At 41.5% G+C, this 26,083-nt stretch overlaps 1 protein-coding gene across 5 annotated transcripts in view; it reads right to left on the bottom strand.

Annotated features, from left to right (window-relative positions):
- DENND1A (DENN domain containing 1A) overlaps positions 1–26,083 on the bottom strand; it is a 142,839-nt gene that overhangs the window by 13,743 nt on the left and 103,013 nt on the right. For all 5 annotated transcript variants that reach the window (XM_085076713.1, XM_085076715.1, XM_085076712.1 and 2 more), the window contains exons 14-19: positions 17,484–17,585; positions 16,901–16,988; positions 16,334–16,374; positions 15,381–15,452; positions 14,258–14,314; positions 9,735–9,866 (exon numbers count right to left, since the gene is read on the bottom strand). In XM_085076713.1, coding sequence (XP_084932839.1) covers positions 9,735–9,866; positions 14,258–14,314; positions 15,381–15,452; positions 16,334–16,374; positions 16,901–16,988; positions 17,484–17,585 — 492 coding nt within the window. The remainder of the gene's footprint in view (positions 1–9,734; positions 9,867–14,257; positions 14,315–15,380; positions 15,453–16,333; positions 16,375–16,900; positions 16,989–17,483; positions 17,586–26,083) is intronic.

The following is a 26,083-nucleotide window of genomic DNA, read 5'->3' as shown; positions in this document are numbered from 1 at the left end:
GGACAAGCATGGCTTAAAGCAGGGCTGTGAGGGACAGGCAGGCCCAGGGCAGAGGACAGGGACTTTACCAGAGCTGCACTTCCCATGCTGGTGCTCCTGTCTGTCACCACAGGGGGATAAGCAAGTACACTCAAACCCTGTGCAGATCGTGTTTACTGGAAGAGCCACTGATTTGAAGTTAATTTGTTAATGCAGCAAAACACATTGTTTCTAAAAGGTCACCAGGTGAAGCTGTGTTGGAATATCAACTTAATTACCTGGGCTGCAGGGATGAATGGGCACGAACCAGCACATGGCTACGGTGCTAAAAGCTGCTAAATTGCTATTCTAGGTACAGTCCTAAATGTATGTACTATGGCTTTTTCTGTGAAGGAGAGAAATGTCTAAATTAGCACTTTCTCACCAATAGTTGTTTACCAGCATACCTTTTTCCTCTGGATATTTGCTTAATTGTCTTGTTCTAAATACTTCTGAAGTAACAAGACAGAAAATTTGCAGAAAACCAATTTTATGACTGCAGATCTGGCTCTGCTTTACTAATTATCAGACAAGTGACTTTAAGCTATGAGATAGTGGAGCAAGAAAAATCTTACATTCAGTTTTACACTATCAAAACACTATTTAAAAATTATAGATCCCACATCTCATAAAGTAGCTATCATATACCCAAGGCACTTTCACAGTACAGCTATTCAGGGTTTTATACTAGAGAAAACATTACAATGGGATCATTTTTGGTCTGTGAGGTAACAGCTCATGAGCAGAATATTATCTCAAACTAATTGTGGATGTCTTTAGATTTTTTTTTTAAAATAGTGTTCTAAACAGAGCCTTGTGAGTAAATTAGAGGTGCTAGTTCATGTAGAGCAACAAGTGCAACCGGAAGGAAATGCATAAAGGAAACACAACCAATTGAAAACTGTTTTTTCAGGATGTGGAAAGCAGTGTTTCTCTTTCTCAATTAGCAGTGAGGGTGTTTCCAATGATTTCCAAAGCAAAGCTTTTCTACATGAATATCTTATTTCCTTCAGAAACTGAGGACTGGTTTGAAAGCTGCTACTATACTTTAAAGCCAATAAGGCAGGGGCGAGAGGTGCTCTGTGCTGGATGAGCCCAGGCTCACACACACCAGGCTGCAAGAGACCTGAAGTGCTGACTTTGGGAGAACATGCTGGACCTCAACTGAACACTCAATTAAAAAAAAAAAGGAGAAAATAACAACACTGAAAAATGTCTGGTACCTAAAAAGATTCAGTAGAGAAAGCAGATGGAATCTACGAGGCAGCTGTTTTATTATCCATCCAGATCCCTGCACAGCACACTCTGCTTTTTACATGCTCCCATATGTACAGCTCACAAACTGGGCTGACAGGAACAGTGTATGCTTTACAGCATATATTTTTAATTTACACTCTGAAATACTTCAACAGAAATCTGCTGGGTCCTGTGATAAAAATAATCTCCATGTTTTAAGGGATGCCTCATTCTTCAAGCCACATTTGTAGATTGGGAAGGTAGAACAAGTCTGGCAAAAATGCAGCAATGCCTAAAGCCAAAATCCCAAAACCACAGGAACACCACTGTGGATTATTATTGTTGATAACTGATGCTATTTTAAAAACACATGCCTTAAATAATAAACTCCTGGGCTGTAGAACTGAATTGCATCTTATTTCTTTTGTCTGCAATTACAGAAAAAAATGGAAGAATTTTGAGAATGACACAGATATATTTTTCTATGTGTGTTCAAGTGCCTTAAACAGGCCACGCCTGAAGTAGCATGTGTTGTTTTGTGATGTAGATGGGAGGAATATGATGGTATCTGTGGTTAAAGATCTGTCAAGACTTCTGATCACTCCCTAGCTCCAGTGACAGGAAAGTCCCTGTCCTACACAAACCAGCAGTAAAACCCACAGAAGGTGGTATCAGCAAAATCTGAGATTGTGACCACTTAGTTCTCCTCTCTCACTTTCTGTCTGCTGAGCAGTTGAACATCAACCCTGACCTCCTCCCATCTATACATGCACTCAGTTCTTCTAAAAAATGTAAACCACCCCTTAACCATTAAACTGATATTATCTGACACTTTGTAGTTTGAGAACTCCTGACATTTTCCAAAGGAGATGCTTGTCAACAGCCTCTCATTTACCTGGCGCAGAGCCAGGTGCTGCAGACCAGGCTGAAAGCCTCTGCACACTGAGCTATATGCAGCAGGTACCTCTTCCCACAGGAAACAGGTGCCTGTAGAACACAGAATATTTAATTCCATTTAGAGTCTTTCTGGTTCAAAGAAGCCTCACATGTGTTGTTTCCATTTTGTTCCTATGTAGTGAGGCCCTGGATAACGAAGGATCCTGCTTCAGACAGTAACTACAGAAGGCAGAAGCAGGCTGGGGTTCTGCTGCTCCCCTTTCCACCTGCTCTGCTCCGCTCCTGCAGAGCTTTGCCATCCCTGCTCCTCACTGGGCCTTCCTTGGCAATTTGCTCCAGCACTCACCACTGTTCAGGCAAGGGATTCATTTGTCACGATTCACTATTCTAAATACACACACACACACATCCCAGGTTTTTGTTCTGAGGTGTCAGAGAAAAAACACAGAAATTTCTACTCAGAGAATGGACTTTGAGCCCATTTCTTTGAGATACTCACTGTGACACAGAAAACTGCAGCCCCTTTTACCTGCTCTCCTTGCCCCCCTCAGGCAGTGTTCCTGGTACTAAGCTGGGAAGGAACATATCCTATGGACTCTCCATTGTGCAATGGGCCTTTACCCTGAAGCAGCACAACCTTCATTTGTCCAGAAGGAGAATAAAACCCCAATTCTCTGTGATGTTGCTGCATAATGACAGGACCAGGAAGGAAAACTCCCTTAACTCATAGAAGCAGGCCCTGTCTGGATTATGGCAAACCAGCAAGGAGAGCTTTTGTACAACAGAGGTAAAAGAGGGAAGGGGTGAAAGAGAATCTCATTGAGATGATGTTCATTTTTCCAGAGGAATTCTACCAAAATGAGGTTCATTTTACTATGTTTTTTTTTCATTCTGTCTGTTTCTCAGTATACATGGATGGAGAGACATGTTGCAAAAAATCCCAGACCCCAGGAATATATTTATCCCCATGTGTTAAGGCCTATCCATCTACTACCTCAGCAATGTTTAAAATCACAGCTAATAGGTTAACAACTGTTTTTCTTCTGCTTCAGATGAAGAATATCAGAAAGCTGGGGGAATATTCGGCTTCCCAATTTGTACTGACTGCTCACTGCTACCTGCAATGTCTGTTTGACAGGACTGACATTTTGTACCGCTGTGAGATGGGAGAACGTGTGACATTTTTATTCATGGTGGCGTACGCCCTTGTAATGATCAGCCCTGGTCGATGTGCTTACTGCAGCAGCCCCGAGCCCTCGGAGAACAAACACGAGCCCGAGGTGCCAGCAGTTTGGCTGCCTTATTAAACACCACCAGGATTCTAACGAAGAGCAACTGCTGGAAAATCTCACTGTCAAATCCTCAAGGACATTGTCAACATGGAACTAACTACATATATTTTTCATTTAAAATACTAGAAAATCCAGCAGTGCAATATTAAATTTAAAGAAAAAAGCCACACTGGTTTGTGTGTGTTTTCTTTTTTAACTGGTCATTTTGCCAGCTTTATGTTGGCTTTCTGTGGTCCTGATGCTGGAATACAAATCAAAGAGATCGTGTAACCCACATGATTTAAAATGTTGGAAAACGGACAAATCCCTTATTATCTCTTAACAGCTATTCCTCTCTAGCAAGTGGAATACTTGCATAGGAAAAAAAAAGAAAAAGAAAAAAGAGATGGTCTCTTATTTATGGAGTTCTATAAACAGCAGTGTTTCTCTGCTTCATCATTCACCAAGCCAGGCTGCATAATTGGGTGGACACTCTCCCCCACACACCCACAGAAGGACATGGACCCTCTATCTGCAGCTTGGCACTCAGAGCTGTTTTACTTGGTATTCATCAGCCCAGCTCTGAAGGGCAAATCCAAAAATGCCTGGCCAAACAAACAAGACACAGTGGGGTCAGCACTTAGAAGAATCATATGTTTCATACACTCTTTGCCTTTAATCTCCTGGTTTAATCCAGTGGCCCAGAGGTCAATTCAGACAGTTCTGGCCTAACTGCACATATCAACTTCATAAGTAATACATAAGAAGCTTCTGGATGCTGATCTACATTGAGAGAGAAGCAAGTCATCCATAAGACACTGCAAGCTCTCCTCAAGTTGTCAATCTAGGTGATTTGGTTAGCCTTGCATGTACTGATGTATTTATTTTCTATGTATGCATTATTTATAAAGCACAACTCTCCTTCCACATGCCAGCAGTGATGGACCAAGATCCTCTCTACAAGATATTTATGGGTTCCTCAGCAGAACAGGACTAACAAGGAGACTCTGCAGACATGTTACAGCTGCTGTCGCTTGTCACAAGCCCTGGGAGGTCGGCTCTGCCAGCATTCCCTTCACACATCCAAGCATTGCAGCACCTGACACCATGTACCCAGGGCAGGACAGTGATTCCTAACATCCCTGTGTAAGGAGTGCTTCAAATACCGAGACAGCTGGAAAATACTAAAAGCCATAGTCTGGGATGTGCTTTTTCGTGGCTGAACACATCTGCTGGATGCAGACTGGGACCACAATCTCACTGCAAAGCACGAATTCCTGCATGGCACTGGGCCCACAGGGACTCCATTGCTGCAGAAGCTGGAGAGAACTCAGCTGTGGCTGCTCCCTGGGGAGCAGGTGCAGGAGGGGCAGAGATGCTAGGCACGCTCTGCAGGTGCTGCTTACGCTTGTCCCAGATTGGCACACATGGCTACTGCAGGACTTCCCTAACTCCCACCCCACAGATTGCCATCTCTGTAAATCCTGCACACCACTAAGCAGAATTTCAATCCAATGCATCATTGTCTTGTCTACTGACATTGGTTTTACTCCTCTGACTAAGTACACTGGCCCCTGAGAACCTGATGGGACATTTGGGAGGTCTCGAGCAGAGACCTTTCTTGCAAGGTGACTTTTACTGAGCAACATTGAATTCCCTCCTGAAAGGAACATGCAAAGAAAGGAGAAAAAATTAACGTAGAAGATATGTTGTCTGAAGATAAAATAATTTTAAAGAACTTGCACTTTTGCTAAATCCATAAAGAATCAAATGGGGAGAGGGAGGAAACCCCATGTGGCTCCAGAAAAAGGAAATGGGAACCCACATCGCTCATCTGTGGGGAAGAGTGGAAAGGAGGCTCATTTTCTTAATGAAGGTCCTGCTATTGTCCAAGCAGCTCAGAGTGGCCAGAAGAGGAGCTGGCTCTGCAACCAGAGCATACAGTTGCACGAATATTAGCAAATGAACTTGTTTTCCCCTTTCCCCTTTGGTTTCTACCTCAGTGCCACACAATGCCTGCTGTGATCCAGGGGAATCTGCTATTGTTCCGATGCACCTGGGTGTGAAGGGAGTCACAGGGTCTGGCAAAGGAGCCTTCCTCCCTTCCCTACTTCATCCCTTTTACCCTGGAGATAATCCCTCCTCTGCTGCCTCTGGCCTCAGCGATCCAGCTCTGCATTCCTGGAATGTAGCTGGCTGGTGTTCCCCCATCTTCCCCCTGACCTCTTAATGCCATTTAATCTCCTGGAAGAAGAGCACTGCCCCACGAAGCAGAGCTGCTTGTTCTGCGTGTCCAAGTGCAGATTGTGAATAGGAAAAATGAACGCGTTCATTTACAGCAAAAGGGCTCAAAACAGCAAATAAGATGGCAATTTCCATGCTGTGGCCTGCAAAAGTTTAACAGCAGTCAGAATGAGCTGGAGAAAGAACCGGAGAAGCCTTTCCACAGTCAGACAAGCTGCTTCAGTACATGAGTGCATTTCCCATTTGTTTCATAGGTATTTACACTAGTCCCCAGAGCACTGATTCTCTGTAGTTCGCATCAAGAGTGGAACATGATTGAATCCCTCCAGTACAGATACACTTGGAAGAGTCTTTTGTATTTTCTTAAGCTTTACACCTTTTTCTACATAAACAGAATGCAATATCCTCTTTGCTGGTAAATAAAAACAAGCCATAAAAACATAAACCCAGCTAAGCTGACAAAAGACATTCTAATTACAACAGACACAATTAGAGAGCTGTACAGAACTGCCAGGATCACTTGCATCTAATGAAATGATTCCCTTTCCCAACAAATGATGTTTCTGGCAGCTTATCATTTGCTGGTTTAATTTCACTAAATCAGTGGTGCTACTGACTGTGGGAAAGCTCCTAAGGAAGAACATTCCTAAGTGTAGGTTTGTTTTTAAAGCCCTTGGGCTCATCCTGCATGCTCACACCACCCCTCCCAGACTGGTGGGAAGACTGGGCACAGGTAGCAGTCCTGTATGAATTCTGTGGGTCCTGCCAAAGTAGCCCCAACAGCTGCTTGCTTGGACAAGGAACCTGCTCAAAACAGTCACCATGACACTGTGTAGTGTTTATTCTCCAAACAGCTCAAAGATAACACAGACACATGCATTCTACCTAAAAAGTACAAGAAAGAAGAGCTCCAAACCCCCGAGTCACACATCATCTGCATTACTGTCCCACTCTGCCCTGGTCAGGGCTTACTGGGCTCCCAGTGCTTGCCCTGCCTGCCACACTGGGAAGGATCCTGAGGACAGCTCTGGCAGTGGAACATGTACCATGTGTTCCAGTGCTTTAAGGTCAGGTTTAGGCAAAATCCAGAAGAAAGCAAGTAATAGGACATTAATAGAATCATAAGAGTTGAAAAAGACTGGAAAACCAAGTCCAACCATCAGCCCAGCACCACAAAAGATGCTCTCTGTAGCACTGGCTTTTCCGGAACAACTAAACTTACTCTTCCCCAAAACACACAGCACTACTCCGTACTACAAACCTCTCATTTGAATCTTGGCCTTGGCTTGAAAATTGTTCCCTCTTCTGCCCACTCATTAAACCGTGAGCTACCCATACTGCTCCTGCTACGTGTTGAGCGCAGTTGCATTGTCCCACAGCCCGAGGTGATAGTTCCTGGTTTTGGTTGATCCAGGGACTAACAGGAAAGGTACACCTGGGTAATGCATGCAAAGTCCCACCCAGGAAAAGCAGTGGTCCCACCCTCCCACGGTGGTGTCTTACTAAGAACAATCAGTTTAAAACTTTACTGCACTGCCCTAGGCTATTTGGCTAAAATCCTTCTTTTCACCATCAAGGAGAGCTTTCCCACAATGTCTCAGTATTACAGACAGCATCATTAAAACAACTCCATAATAAACAAGGCTCTCCATTGATGCCCAGGCACCACTGACCAAGATGAGCCAGGACATACAGAATCTCCCCCATTCAGATTACTGCCAAATTTTGGTGAACCATCAGCAGACGGGCTCTGCTTTCACAGGCATTTCAAGATATTTTACTGATATTTTTGTAGCCTAACAACTGCAGATACACAATTGTGTTTGGAAAGCTAGCAACTCCCTCACTCTAGGGTGAGAGATAATGAGTTAAAATTAAAGGTTGCTACTGGCTCGCTAGCCCATCCCCCTTTAGCTAATCTGTCATGTAATGAAGAGAAGAACCCAGCACAGGACAGCTCGCTGCCGGCTCACTTACAGCGAGCTGATTAAGAATGTTCAACCAACAGCAGACTGCAGACCTTTCCGACGAAAATAAATAGACTGTATGCAAATGTGTTTGTCACTTTGACAGCACGTCTCAATTAGAGGCGCGCGGCGGCTGCCGGGCTGTGCTGCAGCGCTGGGCTGAGCTCCCTGCATCGCCGAGCGCCCCGAGCGCAGGCCCTGACCTCAGCCGCACGCCTGCATTTTAAACCTCTCCGCCAGCACCGCACAATGCTGCGCTCCGAGAGAGCCCCTGACAAGGAGAAAAAAGTCTCTTTCATCCTCTTCGGTTTATGAGAGCTGTGAATGCACAAACAGCCCTGATTTCAGAGTTCTTGCGTCTTTTTAATTGTTCCCACCTTCTGTATTCTAGATGGAGTTAAAAGTGACACTAAAATCTCTGCCTTTAATCACGAGTTAGAAGCCATCTCCCATTTAAACAGTAAATGTTGCTGCTTTTTTCCTCCCCAAAGCCTTAATCTATATTTCATAAACCTGAACATCTTTCCTTTTGAATGAAAGTATGATTTCATTTTTGTTTTGGCACTGGGCTATCAGGAAAACCAGACCTGTGCCAGGATGAAGGCTGTGAGTGAGAGAGCCCTACAACTGCTATGTCAGATCAGTTTTTGGAAACCAACATTTGTAAAGTAATGACAGCAACAAGCATTTAGCCAGTGAGCCTCTCCCCACAGCCAGGAGTCAGGAAAGCTGATGTGTGTTTCTTTTGCCAAAGAGAAAGCGATCATTAAAAAATTTGAAAGTGACTGTGAAAAAAAGTAATGAATTTAAATTTGCATGTACCACTCAAATATATATTTCATTAATCTACCATAATGTTTGAACCATCCATCGTTCACAAGAATCTAAAGGAAAAACTGAAAATAAATTGTAATATTATCTGATTTCTGACTGCTTCAAATGAAATGTAACATGTCCCTGCTGGAGCTAGATGGCTGCATTCCTCCAGTAGCCCCAATTCCTCTGAACTGTATTGGCACAGAAAGCGAGGGAAAAATAAATCACTACTGCAAATACTTAATTGGAAGAGAATCTGATTTTAAAAAAGTCTCCGAGAACTTACATTTAGTACAGTGGTGAAAGTTCTGAAAGAAATAAAACTAATTCTAAAATGATACAGATAACACTGCTCTGAGCACTGCTCAGACCTCAGGTAGCCCCATCTAACTCCTGAACAGTCAGTGCAGCCACTGACTGTTTCTGTTCAGAGACACTTCTCTAAAACTCTGATTTGCTTCACATTTTGTAATATTTTACAATTGCTTTACAATTACACTTTGCTTCCTTAGAAGAAATCAGATATTCCCTCATGTTTTCTGGTCAAAACAATGTAAAGAATAGAAACAGGGAATGAAAAGAGAACTGTGAAAACAAATGGTGTTATTTTTTGAGTCAGGTTACACTTAATAGGGGAACACAGGCAAACCGATAATAAATAGTGGATGTTTTTTCATGAAAATCACAGCAACTACAACATTTTCTAAATAGCTAGCTGTTAAAACCCCCAAAACTCTCTGTTTTGCACACAAATCAAAAGAAACATTACACGAGTAACTAATGTGAACAGCTCAGCTGTCAATACTGAATACAGAGTACACTAACAAGCTATTAATTGATTTTTCCATCTTAGTTCATTGCATTTAATTTTCAGAGAATGTTCAAATGCTTTAATAGTTGGATGTTCCACATTGACACTAATGATCTGGCTAGATAACAGAGGGCATTTTAAATTCTATATCCTCAGTCCTGGAGGCTGCAGCACCTTGCATGCTAAAACAGCTGCAAAATAGTTCATAAAATTGCTTCAATAATTATGCTTCACCCTCCATTCACTTATGATTTATTTTCCTCAAAATCATTGTATGAACAAAAGGAATCAGTAAACTCCAGAAAAATCAGGTTTTGGAATCCCCTTTAAACAGATACAACAGAAATGAAATTAAAATAGCACAATTCAGTGACAAAAAATAGTGAAATGTTTGGCATATTCATTATTGTGACTTTTCTCTGAACTATTTTTGCTGAGTGACCTGATTGAGAAAAACCTCATACTAAGACCTACCTGACCAAAATGTACTGTGATTGGTCTTCTGTCCTCTCTTAACTTAGGGTCCTTCTTCTCCACCAGTGGTGATGGTGCTGTCCTTGGCAGAGGCTCCTCCGGCACTGCTGAGCAGCCGTTCTCAGCAATGTCCTGTGTGGCAGGAAAAGGTGAATAGCATGGCCAAGAACACTCCTGAGTGAGGGTGAGGTGCACAAAGGAGACACTAGAGGATAATGCCGACTAACAATTTGGATGTTAGGAGAAAAAAAACACTAAAGTACAGAAAAGAAAACATCATTAGAATAGAACATTTTATCCATCAGAGATTGTACACAACCCCTCTCTCCTCCCAGCACCAGTGGTGCAAACAGGACATTCAATCAAATGTCTGACTTAAACACACAAAAGCCAGGAAGTGCATGTGGAGGAAAAAAAACAGCTCAGATTTTCTGGTTTAGAAATGAATTCAACAGAAGCCCAGGGAAAGGGCATTCTGCTTATTGTAAACCTAAATGAACACAGTAATTCCATTTATGTACTGCACAGAATTATCCATAGCAGAACAATTACTGGTGGAAATGGCAAGGAGAGATGGAACTCAGAACTTAGTTAGCTTTGCATTTCATCCTGGAGTCTGTGTGCACTGAATATGGCTCCAGGAGAGGGTCCAACACCAAGGGCTGCCTGGCAGAACACTTTTTGTTTGCTTTGACATCAGTTCTCATCTCCAGAAGTGAAGTGACCCACCAGCCCAGGTTAGAAGACTTGGCAAGTGAAAGCAAAGAAAAAGACAAAGGCCTGCAGACACCAGGAATCAGAGGAGCGAAGAGTTTGAAACTGAGTTGAGAAAGAGTCTGTAACACAGTGGGCCCCAAAGCTTACATCTCTGCAACAATGCCAAGGAAATAATGCTGGGTAAATATGGAGAGAAGGCTGCACATGCTGGAACTCTGCAAGGCTGACCTGAGGGTGGCTGCTGCCACCGGCAGGGCTTTGATTCCCTGACCTCTGACACGGCCCTGCGAGCCCCCGGCTCGCTCAGGTACAATAATGAGCCGTGTAAGCTGATGGCCAATTAGAAATGGTTCCTTTGGACACATACTGACCTAATGTGTTTAGGTCAAATGAAACAAAAAGCTGGATGGACTTTCTAAGGGGCTTTGTCTGCTCCACAGAGAAGCTAAGACCCCTCTTTAGATCCAGCTGGTAGAGCAGTGGTTCCCCAATATGGGCACAAGGATCGTGGGGAATTAACAACCTGTTAAGGTCAAACTAGAGAGAAGAACTTTTTCTCCCCCCCCTGCCCTCCAGCTGCACAATGCCACCTTGTCTTGAAAAAGTACAACAAAGTCCACCAAATTAGTATCAAAGAGCCCCAAAACAGCACAGTGACAAGAAACCTGAGTGTCTGTCAAACTGCTACTGCAGCTCCAAAAAGCACTGAGCCACCAAGGGATGTGCTCAGTTTGGGACTCACATAGCCTACGGCAGCATCATTCGCTGTAATGCCACTAAACACAGACTCTATTTACATATTTTGGGGGAAAGCCACACTAAATGTGCCTTGAGCTGCCAAAGGTCCAGCACACCCAGGGCCACCCAACCTGCACTGAGCAGGGGATGCTCCCAGCCCTGCAGAGCCCCACCTGGAGCTGTGGCTCCAACCAGGCAGCACAGAGCTGGGAATCAATGGAAAGCAAAGCACCTTCCCAGGCAAATTCCCCCCAAAATTTTTTGCTATAAGGAAAAAGGACACAAAAGTTTGGACATGAGGGGAATGGGAGATAAATTATAGGGAGATTAAGCCATTAAGCAAAATCCCCTCAGATGTGTAACGATCACTACAAATCCTTGAGCTTTTATTGCTATAGATTGGCTCTACTTCCCTGATGATATAATTGCATATCCTAAAGCCTACTTGCACTGTTTGGTGCACACACTTCCGAAGAAACCACAACATATTCTATAAAAACCTGCTTAATAAAATGTGAGAATTAAAGTATTTGAGTCCTCTCTAATTTTTCAACATCCCCAAAAGGCATCCACAAAAGTTTGTTTTCTACCTTCAATGAAAATACATTTGAATTAAGAAACACTGAAACCTGATCTTAAATTTTGTAATGGACTGCAAACACTGGCTAGAAAGGAGCAAAACACATTCTGAACGTCTTGAACATTGTGCAGGTCATGTTAAAAAGCTCCAAATTAGTTGTTTCTAGAATATCAGGCATAACTAGAGCCACACAGGGCTCTAGTAACTAAAATAATGTTGAATACATTAATGCCAAGTGCCCAACCATTTATATAAATTGTCTTAGCCAGAGCTTTCAGTAAGTTCCATTCTCCTGGCTGAAAGTTGAGGATGGTACCATTCATATTCCTCCTTCTTCCTAATTCTATGCAGTTAAGCTTCAAATGAGCCACTAACGGAGGGACTTGACCACCACGGTCCATTTGTGAGACGGAAAAAAGCAGCTTTGCCAAAAAAAAAAAAAAGGAAATGAAAAAGAAAAAAGAGAAAAAAAAAGAAAAAAAGAACTGTATCAGATATAAAATAAAGCTACCAGACTGTATCTATTAACAATTATTTGCTCTCACTCATAAGAATCCTCTGAAACCTATTTCTGTTGCTTTGAAATACTGCACCACAAATGAACAAGGGATGGAAATGGAGCCCCATTCAATCTCCACTATCATATTAAAGAAGGACCTTACACACACCACAGTGACCTCTCAACAGGTCAATCCTGCATTTCTCATTTGCAATTCAAACCCAAGACTGGAGCAGACCAAGGGCAAAATGGGCTCTTGATTATATTTAAGAGGTCACCATTGCTATGCAGAGTTGGAGGAAGCAGACCTCCAGCTTTATTGCATTTTTAAATTCTATCTTGTACAGAAGCTGCTCAGATTTGGCAGCGAAAACTGGAAAAGGGATGTTTATATTTGACTTTTCCTTACCAGGGGCCTGCATACTTTCTGTATTAATAATGGAAAATAGTATGTTAAAATGCAGTGGATAGTAAGTTCAGTTTAAAAATAACCTTAGGTTACTCTTAGAAGATGAAAGACTAGCATCCCAGATCTGGCAAAAAATAAGTATTTAATGATACCAGAATGTCAGACAGTTAATACTCACATGGGCTAGTGAGAAAACAGAGGATAAATACAATGCTCTTAGATGAAAATTGAGAAGGACGCATTAATAGACCTGTGCATAACAGTCCCATAATGGAGCAGCACAGACACTTAGACTAAAAATGAGGGTCACCAAAACAGTGTTTGCTATTTTTATCACTTTTAACAAAGCAATCCCTAATTTTAGAGTTACCTTCCTATCTGCATTCACATGGAGAAGAAGATGGGATAGAAAAGGACAGAATAATAAAGGAAGGAGAGGTAGAGCACTGTGTGTCAACTTCTCACAGCAATCTTTTAAGCTCTTGTGAATGCCTATGTTGAACAATCATGTTTAAGCATTTCACTTACAGAAACACCACATAATAAGGAAGGTGAAACAAAATTGGGCCATTTAGTTGCAAATGTTATGTGTGTTTTTTACAGAGAAGCTTGCTGCTTGACAGACCAGGAGGACAACATAATAATAAAACAAAGCAATGACTGAAGAGGCTTTTCTCAGCCTCGTATACAAATGTCATACAACAGCACACAATTCTATTATCATTTAAAATGCAGGAAAAAATCTGGTTACGTTACATAGCTCCAATTGCTTTAGAAACACGAGAAGGCCAAACATTTTATTATTTATGAAGGTTATGTCCAGAAATGAAACACATGGAATGACACAAAGAAATCCATGTACAAGAAAACTGCTTCATGTTTCTATTCTTTTCAAATTATATCTGTGGTGTGTAATGTAATGTAATAAAATAAAACAGCATAAAAGCATCTGAAGCAACTTTATTGTACACAGGTAATTCCTCACTTTGCAGCCCAGCTGCACAGAAACCCCTTTGGAAGAACAGTCTGGTGACAGGCTCAGGTGCATTTCTGTCTGCCCATGAACACTTTTGTACCCCTAACTTAAGAGGATGGTCTAGAAATCTACAGAAGAAATTTACAGAGTGAGCACAGATTAAAAAAAACCAACAAACTCCTATGCAACAAATTGAATACAAATTTCTGAATAAGAACTTCAGTTGTCTCTGAGCTCTGATTCACAGACTATAGAGAATATTTGCAATAATCCATGGCAGAGTTACCCAGCTATTCATTAAGTTACCCAGCACAGTCCCCTTCCAGAGTGCCCCAGCACAATGGACAGGAGCAGGACCACTCCACAGAGAACACTAAATTTTCTGGCTTTTGTATGTTTAAGTCAGAGCATTAACGTATTTGAAGACCATTTTTTTTTGTCTGTGAATATTTATAAGTGTGAAAAATCCAGGACAGCTGGTAATGCATTTTGAAGTGTGCTAACAACACTGTATCAAACAGCTTCCTATTGATCACATCATGCTTTCAGTGGCTAAAGATTCCAGACGTGGTGCTTATACATTTTGAATAAGAACTTCAAGTACCTTTTGCTTCAAGCGGTTTTTCACTTCTTTTATTCCCATTTTTGCATGATCTTTTGCCTGCATGAAAAATTAATTTAAGTTAAAATTCCCTTCTATTTCCAGCAGTGAATAAGTTTGTTTTCAGTTACTAAAAAAGGCAACAAAAAATGTAACAGGATACTGAAAACACATTAAAACAAACAGAAAGCTAAAAAGACCCTAAATAAAAAAAACACCACCCCACCTTTTGTTGCAAAAATTTTGTTTTCCCTGTTTTGAAGCCATAGACCTCTTGCATCTTTTTTTGCATTCCACAGCCTCAGCATTCCCCTGTAAGCATTTATCTTTGCTATAAACTTCTATTCTTCCACACTGGCAGTGAGCCTGCAAACTCTCTTCACAGTGCTCTGGATGCCAGTTCCATTCAGCAGAGCCAATATCACCCTACTCCTCTCTCTCAGGCTAAAAGCAGGCAGGAAAAAACCAAAGTTTGAAGCGTTATCTCAATGCTTTTTGTAGCATTATTCCCCAGAACTGAGCATATAAGAAATCCTCACTTGTTTCTGTGCTGTTTGATCTGGCAGAGTGGAGCTGGCAGCCACACACGACAGCACAGCAACACACCAGCTGTTTGTTAACAGCACTGAAAACACTTCCATTTAAAGAATAACTCAGTAAGTTGGGCTCTAAATAAGCAGGTATAAGAAATCTCTAGGGAAAATTAATTGACATTTAGAAAAGACGGAAACAATTTGGAAAATGAGAGGATTCCCTTCTTTCAACAAAGCTGCAAGCAGGGAAAGCTGAGGTAACAATGATTTCCAACAGAGCAATGATGAGATGGTAGAGCTGCTTAGCAGAGCACATAGGCACTATTTCCCAGAAAGAGTTCTGTGTAATAAATGGAATTTATCATCTGTACTTTCAAAAGAAATCACAAGTTCCCATTGTCCTTTGCATTTCAATTATGTTGAAATTTCAAAATGACTTTTTCATTTAAATTTGAAATTTGAATGAATGCATATTTTGAGTAATTTTGTGAGTCCCAGAAAAATGGATGTAAGTCTTGAGTCTCATTTGAAAGGCTAAAACAGAATTGTAATTAGACTCTTATCTCAGTAGTAAGCCAATACTCCATACTTACAAACTTATAGACAGTCTTCATGGCAGGGTTAGCCTTGGTCTTTACTGTGTTTAAAATGGCTCCACTTCCTTTCTGTAATTATAGTAACAAGGGAAGAAATGTTATCAAAGCTCTTTAAAGCAAACAGCAATCTAAAATCCACTATTCTTAACTTAAAGTAACAGAGCATTAACTATGCTTATTAGCAGAGCTGAGTATTAAAAGGGCTGATTTAAAGAACAGGCACAAGTAAAACCCACTGAATGTCGCTGTGGTTTTGCCCAATTCTGTTTAATACAGCACTTGTCCAAGGGGAAACATGGGTGTCTCCCAAGTGTCCTTGTCTTACAGGTCCTTTCACAAACGGTGTTCGGTGGTTCCACTCACCCTCATGGCTGTCCTGTACATCCCATTAAAATCCTAAACAAGACACAAGTATCCTGACCAACACTCAACGTCTGAGGCAGAAACAGTCTCAGGAAAGCCTGGGTGTTCAATCTGAACAGAGCTGTTTCTGGACTGCTCTTTTCTTTTCCTTCAATCCTTTTCCTTTCAGAGCAAAATTACATTTCCAGAGATCAAATTTGAATATATGCAATCAGATGTAAACAGCTTTAAGGTTTACTATCTCTGTCACTATAATAATCTTCAAGAAAAATTGTTGAATTTATTACAATAATTTTTTACATCCACTCTCAGGCATTCCCCTTTCTTATAATTTTAAGATTACTTGTCATCCTACGCATTCGTTTCTATTTATGTATATTTATTTACCTGTGTAACCATACCATGGATTTGCATTAAATTACTGCTATAAAATATGTATAATTCCAAATTATCAAGATGATGCTGAGCCAGGCTGGGGTGGTCCCAGCTGAGCTCAGTGTGTTGGCAGGACAGGGTTCCCAGCCCCAGAGAGCTGCAATGGGCCCACAACAGTTACAGGGTGTGCTGGCAGGATCTCGTGTGCTTACCCTCACTGTGGACAGCCACTGGTGGTACAGTTTGTCGCTACCTACAGGGAATCAAACACAAACAAACAAATTGTAACCCTCTGCTGAACAGAAAACAAGGTCAAACTGTGAAGTGCTGGCACTTAACGGTTCTGGGAGCCTGAACAGAACAGGATAGTCAGGCTTTTCTTTTAGGAGAAACTCAACAACAGAACAGTGATGACAGATTTACACTTTCCTTTTTTCTCTGTGCTGTCTCAGACATTTGAGAACAGTGAGTTCACTAGAAGAAATTGGAGGTGGTTCTGGGTAAAGCCAAGATTTGTCCTCCACTGCAAGAACTAGTTGTACTTTATTGAAGTGGTAAAGCTGAGGTTTTGTAAGACTGAACAGGCATTACTGAAACTACAATACATTATTCAAAGTACTTGACAGAGGAAAGAACAAAAATTTAAGACACTTCAGGCTACCAGGATCACAAAGCCTCAGTTATTTACCTAGCAGCAATGATCAATTACATCATGATAACCCACAAATGGTAAGTCAACGAAAGTGCATGAAATTACCTTAAAAGAAGTGATTTCTTACCTGCATACTCTCCCATATTTATCTCTTCTTCAAATACATCACTGAAGCCCTCACCAGAGTTCAGGAGATCCAGACGTCCATCAATGAACTGCATCAGTGTTAAAAGACAAAACCACGTCAGCCATCCCAGAAAGCCATCTCTTCGGAAAGGCTTTACCCTTCATTAGCTGGAGTAACCTCGATGTTCATACTGGGTAGGGACTCAAAATAGAATGAAAATACCACCAGAACTGGCACAATGTTGACCACTGCCCAAAGGTGTGAGGCTTTGCTAAAAACAGGTTTCATGTTTCACTACATGTCCATGTTTTCGGCTGCCCTGAAGCAGTAAATTGCATGTTTAACAGTAATATATATGTGGTTTGGGTCTAGGTATGCTCACATAAGAAAAACCCCTGAGCTCAGAGACCTTTTAGTGGGAAAACCCACCCACCTCTTAAAACAGAGAAAGCCTCAGCACCTGACTCTGAGAAGCCAGCAAGCAGGACCTGAGGTACTCAATGACAGGATCAAGTGATATAGAAACAGCCCTCCAAACCCCACCTGAACTGTTAGAGAATCTGCTTTTCCAGGAGGGCAGTACCTGCTTGAAGAGCTGGAGCTGGATGGCATTCTGCAGGAACTGCCTCATCACAGAGGAGCGGTGGGACACGAATGCTTCTTCACAGAAAGTGATGGGTTCACCCTGGAGAGTTCAGAGCATTAAACATTCAAATAGCCTTGACTGAGTCCATTTGAATCCCCTGCCTCCATCTGACCTTCTTCCCTTCAAAAGGAACAGGTGAGTAACGCAGGTCTTAGCTAGCATTGAGTAAACTGTACTTTATTTGCAGGTTACAGCCACAGGATGGAAAAACAGGCTGGAAAATTGCAGATCATCAAAATAAACCAGTGTGGTTTCACACACATTTTGCCAGAGCTGGTGAAGAACTTTCAGCATCCAAAAAGCTAATTTTACTCACTGTCCCCAAAATATGACACACAGTCATGTGAATTCTGTATATTTTGCTTATCTGCCTCAGCATACCCAGCACAAACAGGTCAGGAATGTTCACTCTGTTCTGTCCACAGTTCTGAAAGACTCAACTTATATTGGAGGAATGGAATTTCCCTTTTTCACAATCTTGTTGGCAAAAGGCAGAAATTGTTTTGCAGCTCTACTTTTATCTGATTTTAATGAGTAATGGTAATGCTGAAGTCTGCTGTGTATCTGCCATAAGGGCACCCATTTCCTCCACACTTCCACAAATTCACAACACAGCAAGCAAATATATTTATTGAATTAAAAACAAGTAACAAAAAGGATTAAATTATACTGATGTATAATTATTATGGATGCTCATACTAAAATATATTTGGACTCTTCATCTGTTGAGTATTCAAAATTAACATTACATAGCAAAACATCTCAATGCACCCCCTTCAAATGGATAATATAATTCCATTTCTCAAAGCTTTAAATTAGCAATCTAATTTACCACTGGCTGTGTAAAATCAAGACAACAGGGCCACGAAAATGACTGAGGACAGGGATCAATTGCAAGTGTCTGTCTAAGCACAGGATGGGTCTCCTTCACACAGGGAAGAAGTCAGTTTCTTAGCAGAGTTTCTGTCATCCCTTGCTTGAGCCAGTAAATTTCCACAGATTTGGGGAAAAAAACAAGTCTCTTATGTGATAATTACAGTTTCAGGGTAATTTATTTTAAAAATAATAACCTGGTTTTGATTTACTCTATTTACAGGGAAAACCAAAATCACTACATGCTTTCCAGGCAAGAAGCATGAGTGTGAAAAAAACCACCTTTTTTTTTCCTTCTTCACTGTGGCTTTGCTCTCATCGGAATAAAGAATTCCAAGACACTTCATTTTAAAATAAACAAAAAAGGTCTGGCTGGTATGTGAGTGTACACAAGACACTGGTGCCAGTCTCCAGGACACACATGACAAAGGTTCTGGCCACCAGTGTGCACTGTCTGAAAGGTTTTACTGCATTTAAATGACTAACAGCTACTTGACCAGTATGGAAAAGGCATTACCATTAACTTCAGATACTGGAACATAACAAGTGATCTCTGAAAAATATTTTATCCACATCAGAGAAATCTGAGTGTGAAAAGAGATGGGAGGAATGGGTGAAGAAAAATGAAGATTAGTTTACTAGCAGAGACATTCACCTGGGGAAGGTTTAGCTTTTGTTTAATCCTCATTAAAAAACCCTTCAAAGGGAATATGCAGCCCTTCCTATCACCTACAAGAATCCAAAATTTCTCCCACGGCCAGAGAAGAGCATGGACACTGTGGCAAGAGCTCAGCCTTGCCGAAGGGGAGGGGGCTGTGCCCTGCTGTACCTCCAGCAGCTCCTCCTGCGCCCCCATCAACACACACACTGCAGCTGGGGCACCAGCACTGCTAGCACACTTCCTTCCCAAAGTACTAATGATTGAGTTTGTTCATTAGGTTGATTAGACCTTTTGACTTCTTAAGAGACAATTCAGGCTCAACTGCTGCTGGATGACAGGAAAAACTTTAATCATCGAGGTCAAGCGTGAGCTTTGCAGCTCAGAATGCATTAGTCCCTTCCACCCTCACTGACCTCCCCGAGGTGCACACACTGTTCCACCCCCAGCCACAGCGTCAGGACAAAAAGACAAGCTGGACAATAAGACCGTTTTCCTGACAGATCTGGTTAACTGTAAATTATAAAGCTAATCAGCTCTGCTTTTACTGACAAATGACATTATACATGAGCGGACATGCTGCAGATATGTTGTGAAATGAATAGTCTTGTTTGCATGTAAAACAATTAAGATAATTTCTCCTGAAAACCTCAGCAAATTCTAAACTTGCTGGTTCCAACAATTAAAATTTAGGCCTTGATTCATCAACATCTTAAATATCCATTAATCCCCTGCCCAGCTGTAAATGCCTAACAGAGGCTAAAATATTGCATTTGAAAGACTCTAAATGTGTGCACTGTATGACTCGATGAGGAATCTGACTTGATCTGTAATGCTACAGATAATTCATATCTATTTCAAGACTGGATCACAGAATTACTTTTATTACAAAAATGTACACATTTAATCTGCAAACTCAACAGAAGAAACTTTAAAAGATAAGACTAAGATTTAAGATTCCCAGATGCGCCGAAAAAATAGGTGCCTTTCCCTTCTGTCTTTGCAAATCTCCCTTCATATGACTACTTTATATTCATCTGGCATAATGAAGTTCATCAGGGCAGTGCTGCATCTCATGACCCCTTAAAAAGCTGAAAAGTTTCAGCCCACATCTGATCTGCTGCCAGACCTATTTTTACAGTGTAATTCTGTTACTTTCTAAAATAATGGTTGAATCTACTTAAGGCAGCAAGTGGAAAACAAAAGGAGTCTAGGACTTATTTCAGACTGTTCTGGAGTTTCAGGAAACCTGATGTTTTATTTTAAGAAGCCATAATGCAAATTAAAAGATAAAGCCCAACTTTGTTTAGTAACACTGTAAAACATTTCACCATGATCCCTCATACACAGCAAACCAAGGATATGCAAGCCAGCCATGTATCACAGGTTTATTACCACCTGGATGTTGCAAACAACCACATTCTATACTTACATTGGTTAGGCTGCAAATGACAAAGTAAAGCCAGTAGGGATATTCCAGGACTCATCAGCCTTAATTCCATCCAGAATTATAATGAAAGCAAGATAGGAGGATGAGCTGGATATATACGTGTGTATGTCAAGTACAGCAGCAGCCAAAGGCAAGGCACTGCTCTGCAGACCTTTCCAGAACTGTGATTGCAATGTCACAGGAAGATTAGCTCATCACAGCTGAAGAAGGATCATCAGCCAGCCAGCAGGACTCCATAAAAAAACCTGAAATTGGTGACAGACACCTGATAGGACATTGGCTTGTTCAGCTTGCAACTGCACTGACAAATTCCCTGAACCAGTCCCTACGCTGAGCACAGGAGAGCTCTTTGCATTCACCTCAGTCATAACGAATCCAGAAAGCAAGATCAAACTCTCCGCATTAAGCGAATGATACCAGAGCTTTATTAGCATCTCAAGATGCAGCTCAGGAACAAAGAAATCACATGCTCAGAGACTTGGCCACAAACTTACATGGCAGAGCAACTGTTTTGCTTCTCCTTTCAAACCCTGTTAGTTTATGAGGATACTTGGCATTTTCCTGTTAGACCAAGTAAAACGACACACACTCATATTCACAACTAATGGAAGTCCTTCACCAGAATGGATCCAGCCAGCTTTCCAAGTGTTTATATGGCTAATTCCAGCCATTGCCTGCCCTGATTCATCACCTGGAACAGCCAGACACTTCCTATCCCTAAGCAACTGCTGCAGCCTTGTAGCTGGAACTCAAGCAACAAGCCTGGCACACGAAGTGCAAAGAAGCCAGCAAGAAACCATTTAGGGCTGGGAGTAAAAGGAAAGAAAAAAAAAATCACCATTTCATAGATTGAGAATAGAGGCATGAAAATAATAAGTAACTTGTACACGGTCACAAAAGTCTCTGGCAGAGCCAGGGAAAAGAACCGAAATTTCTTTAATCCCTGTTCAGTCCCTTAAATACAAGGCTATTCTTCCTCTTCCTACTTGATATTGTGTCAATGCAGAAGTGTAGGTGTTGAAAGACTAACAAAAGGAAAGTAATAGTATGGTATTATGAGCTGAGAAACCTAATCTTTATCAGATACAGCAAATCTCTATGATGCTGCCTGCACTGGGAACTCTCTCTTTGTCCTGAATATGCTTTAAATTACTGGTATAATGTGTACTGGATATTGTTCCACTCTTATATTTATTCCACAAAAACCCCTGTGGCCCGCATGCGATTTTATCATTAGCTGGCAAGGTAATTTCAGGGCCTGGTTCTGCAATCATTCCATGAGCACTGCTCCCATTGAAGCTGGGACGTTCGGCATGCAAAGCAGCTGCCAATTCAGGGTCCTTGCAATGAAAAGGCTTTTTCTATTTTAACTATTGTGCAATATTAGTGACAATACAGAAAAGGAGAAAAATTGCTGTGCAATTCTTTATATGAGCTATTTTATACTATGACAAAATATAAAAGTGTGCTTGGAAAAACAATCTACATGAAGTATTGCCTATCAGATAAACGATGAGCTATTTTTGCTTCTTTTATCAAAACTCAGTAGAATACAACGTATTTTGTTAAATATGAAAAAAAATCCCTGCAGAAGTAGTAAATCACTGGCCAAGATTTACGAAAGACCAATGTGCCTTAAGATCACAAATGTTAATATTTTGCTTCCTTAAGATCACAAATGTTAATATTTTGCTTCCTTTTGATTTCTTAGACACATGTAAAAAGCCCAAACTCAAGCAAATCAATGAAGTTTCCAGATAAAGTAAGTATGTCAAAATATGTTTTTGTGAACGATGTAAATGATTCCTTTGTCTCATGATCCCCAAAACCACCTTCAATAAACAGCTATATTGAAGAGCAAGATATTCTACTATAAGATTTAGATGCTGATATAGATGCAGAAAGAGAATAAACTGCTTTTAACTTCACTAAAGCAATGTGAGAGAAGCCTTAGTCATAAAGAGAGGTCACAAAATCCCACTCTCTTAGCTAAGTAACAAACCCCCTGTCTCTATAAATAAAGTGGATATAATGGAATGAAACTTTAATTTTGCACTGAGTTAGACACATGCAGTCACTGGCAGATCCACTGATGTATACGATGTAAGAGCACTGCCTGCAGTGCCCCCTCCTTCACAGAGTAACTGGCAAAGGAAATGCTACAGCAGAACTCACTGGGGGTGGATCTGTCCTCGTGTTATGGCACTCGATAAGTTGATGTGGAAGCCTCAGCTCCTGCCATGGAAAAACACAGCCAGAAAAGACTCACCTTAGGATCTTGCTCCCTGAGAGAGGTTACTAGGGGCACTGGATTAGGAACACTGGCAAAAGGTTCCATTCCCTCCTGCCTGAGTCACGTACAGGTCTCTGGGGAAATCTTGCCTTTGAGAGCCTGGGAATGCTGGGTCTTCCAAGCACTTAGTGCCAGATTTGTGATCTGCCTCAGTCCCCCAGTTCTGCCCTAGTACATTCATAAACAGAAAGTTGCACCCAGTGGGAGGACAAAAAAGGAAGCAGATTTTTCGCTTCTCCGCTTTCCCCACACGTTTTGCTCCATCCACGAAGCAGCAGCCAAAGAGGAATTGTCGTGCATTCCTGCAAACCCACAGCTCCCACGCCGAGCTCTGCAGCAAGTGGAATCACGTCGGGTTTGGCCACAGGGCTCCTCCCAACTCTCATCCTATTGCAACACATTTCTGACACGGAAACCATGCAAAATTCCCAACTCCTTTGTGAGGGGAAAACGCCATCTAATTAGAGCCCGTGTGCAGGGAAGCATCTGGCAGGGAGCAGCGGTTCGGCAGCTCCCGAAGTTGTCGTGGAGACCAGGCGGGAGCGCCCGGAGCTGGCCGGCCGGGGCACAGGGCCAGCTGCACGGCTGTGTGCTCTGACAGGGAGCAGATGGGCAGGGACCGCCGGGCTCTGCTCCCCTCCACACCCGCACACCCTCAGAGAGCAGCATCATCTTGCACAAGTCCTTCTCATCTGCCCTGGAACCTCTGCCTTCCACCGGGCAAACGGAACAGAACCTGCCAACGTTTCCACCAGGAGAGTCCACATGCAATGCAAGCATCCCACTTATGTAATGATGATGAGAAGCACTAGCAATTGACAAAACATTATCCAAATATTTGAAAAAACACTAATTTTGATGCTTTATTTTGGCATTCAGTTTAAACTGAATTCTTGGAAAAACGCACAGGAATTTCTGTGATTCACACAGTGCATGATTCCATCTTGGCTGGGGATGTTTGATGCTGTTTTAATTATTAATAAAGTAAAACAAATGATCCCACACATTCAAAAGAATTGCTAATAATAATAATAAAAAAATTGTTAATAATAATGTGTCTTATTGCAGTGACCTCACAGCTTTGAGACCCTATTTTCAGTTAATAATCTTCAGTTGCATGAAGACACGTTTTCTGTTCCAAATTCCTTTTCAATGCAAAGGCTTCAGTTCACATGAGTTCAGCAGCCTGCTAAGAGCATCTTCAAGGGAAACAGAGTTGACTAAAATGCACGAAATCTCATCACTTTGGCTGAAAAGCCCATTCACTCAAACAAGCACTGTCCATGCCTTGCAGGTAGCACACAATCTTCTAGTCATTTTAGAAGATGAGTTTTCCAGGAAAACATTTTTCTTGTCTCGTACTCCCTCAGAAAGATGCCCAGTTTGTGAGTGCAGCTACCAGCAGCCCCAGAGCATCCTGCAGCCCAAGATTCAGCTTCCAGAAGGCCGAGTTCTCCACAGAACCGACCTGATGGTGATTCTTCCCAGTGCCAGAGAACCTGCACCATGGCCGCTGGGAATGCTCACAGCAGGCACTTCCTGCCGAAAATTCAGCAAAGCTGGCGACAGTGGGAAGAGTTACTAAATAACCAACCAACTCTAACTGTCCACACGGAGCCAAATGCACATGCAAAAATGTTACAGAGCTGCCTCAGCATTCCATCTAAAAACCAATAACATACAATGTTACTAAATTTGCCAAGTTTACACTAGATATTGACCAGGAATTGCTATACTCAGAATCACCCTGAACACTTCATTAGCTCAGTTACTGCCTGCTGCATTGATCATTACAAGTGTATTTTTCCATGTTTCCTTTTTAGCAGTACTAAATTACATTTCTTCAAACACAGAAGTTGCTCATTTAAAGAATGGAACTTGCCTAACAGTGCTTTCAGTTCTGCTGATGTTATATTTGACATGCAACAGCAATTTAAGCTCATTTTTCAGGACTAAACAAAATACTCAGAAACTTTTTAAAACATTTGCATCACATACAACCTCTCACGATTACATCTAACTTGATTAAGCATTACATTTTCAACTGTCTTCCTTTCCTCCTTCTATAAATACTTGCAAAGGTTCAAACCACTTCCTATGGTGCTGAAGAGTTAATGCTTGGTGCTGTGGTCACTGTAAATAAGCAGTTTCGGGTAAGCAATATTGCTGTCAGACACACAACGCTTTGCAGGTGTGGGCAATAATTAAAGGTTTCAGCACATCTACCTGGGTGAAGTATTTTTACCTCCTATTCTGAGGAGGAAGCCCTCTCTGTGGAGAGCAGAAGAGCTCATTAATGAGGCTAATTAGGTGTAAAGGGGGTAGAGTCTGGCATCAGCTGCAGCTTATAGAAGCTAATCATTAAGCTCTGTAATCTCTACCCCAGAACAGCAGATGATCATGTTCCTAGGTGACTGATGTTGCTAAGAAAATTTCCAGCACCTGAGTACCTGACCAAATACTTTTTGGTGAGACTAAAAATTCCCTTAACCCTCTATATGCCAGACAGCACACTCAACATAATTTCTTTACTCATCACTTTTCTAACAATGACTATCCAAAGAGATTCAAACTTGGCATGAGGCCTTTAATGCGATTTATTTCAGAATTAAAAAAAAAACCAAAAAACTCAATGCCACCAACAGCTTCTGGAAAGGAAGGGGACAAAATAAAGTAGAATAACACATAAGAATAATACAGACAGGAGAAGTAATGCTTGAAAAAGAGTGACCACATACACCTCTTGAAGGTTTGTAAGTTCTCTATGTAATTTCTTTGCATAAAGTACTGAGGGTAGTTACAATACCACAGGGATGAAAGCCTTGTTAATAAATATGTAAAATAAGGATTTCATTGTACTCATCTAATTTGAAATGAGAAAAAGGACATAATTTCCATGGAGAGAGAATACAGGGAAGCAGAGCTCAATATGGAACTTGTTTTGTAAAATGAATTGCAAAAATAGCAAACTATTGCAGCACCTCAACATGAATTTTTGAGTTCATCAGGCAGAATGGATCTTTTACTGACAACCTACTACTGTCCCTTTATTTTTCTCCAACTAAGTAGTAGATTTGAATCAAAAATTTTTAGATTCAATTCAACAAGAAACAGAGTATTTGCTATCTCCATGTTACCTGTGGACTTGAAGATGCACGGACTAAATAATATGAGCTGCTCAGAAATGACACCGGCTCTCATTACCATCAGGATATGGTTAAGTCACACTGGCAATCTAAGAGTTCTCTGAGCATCAACAGAAA

This window comes from Lichenostomus cassidix, chromosome 17 (genome assembly GCF_008360975.1).
Source record: "Lichenostomus cassidix isolate B80296 chromosome 17, HeHo_3.0, whole genome shotgun sequence".
NCBI lineage: Eukaryota > Metazoa > Chordata > Aves > Passeriformes > Meliphagidae > Lichenostomus > Lichenostomus cassidix.
The sequence above is the reverse complement of the archived record's forward strand: the minus strand, read 5'-3'. Positions and strand labels throughout refer to the sequence as shown.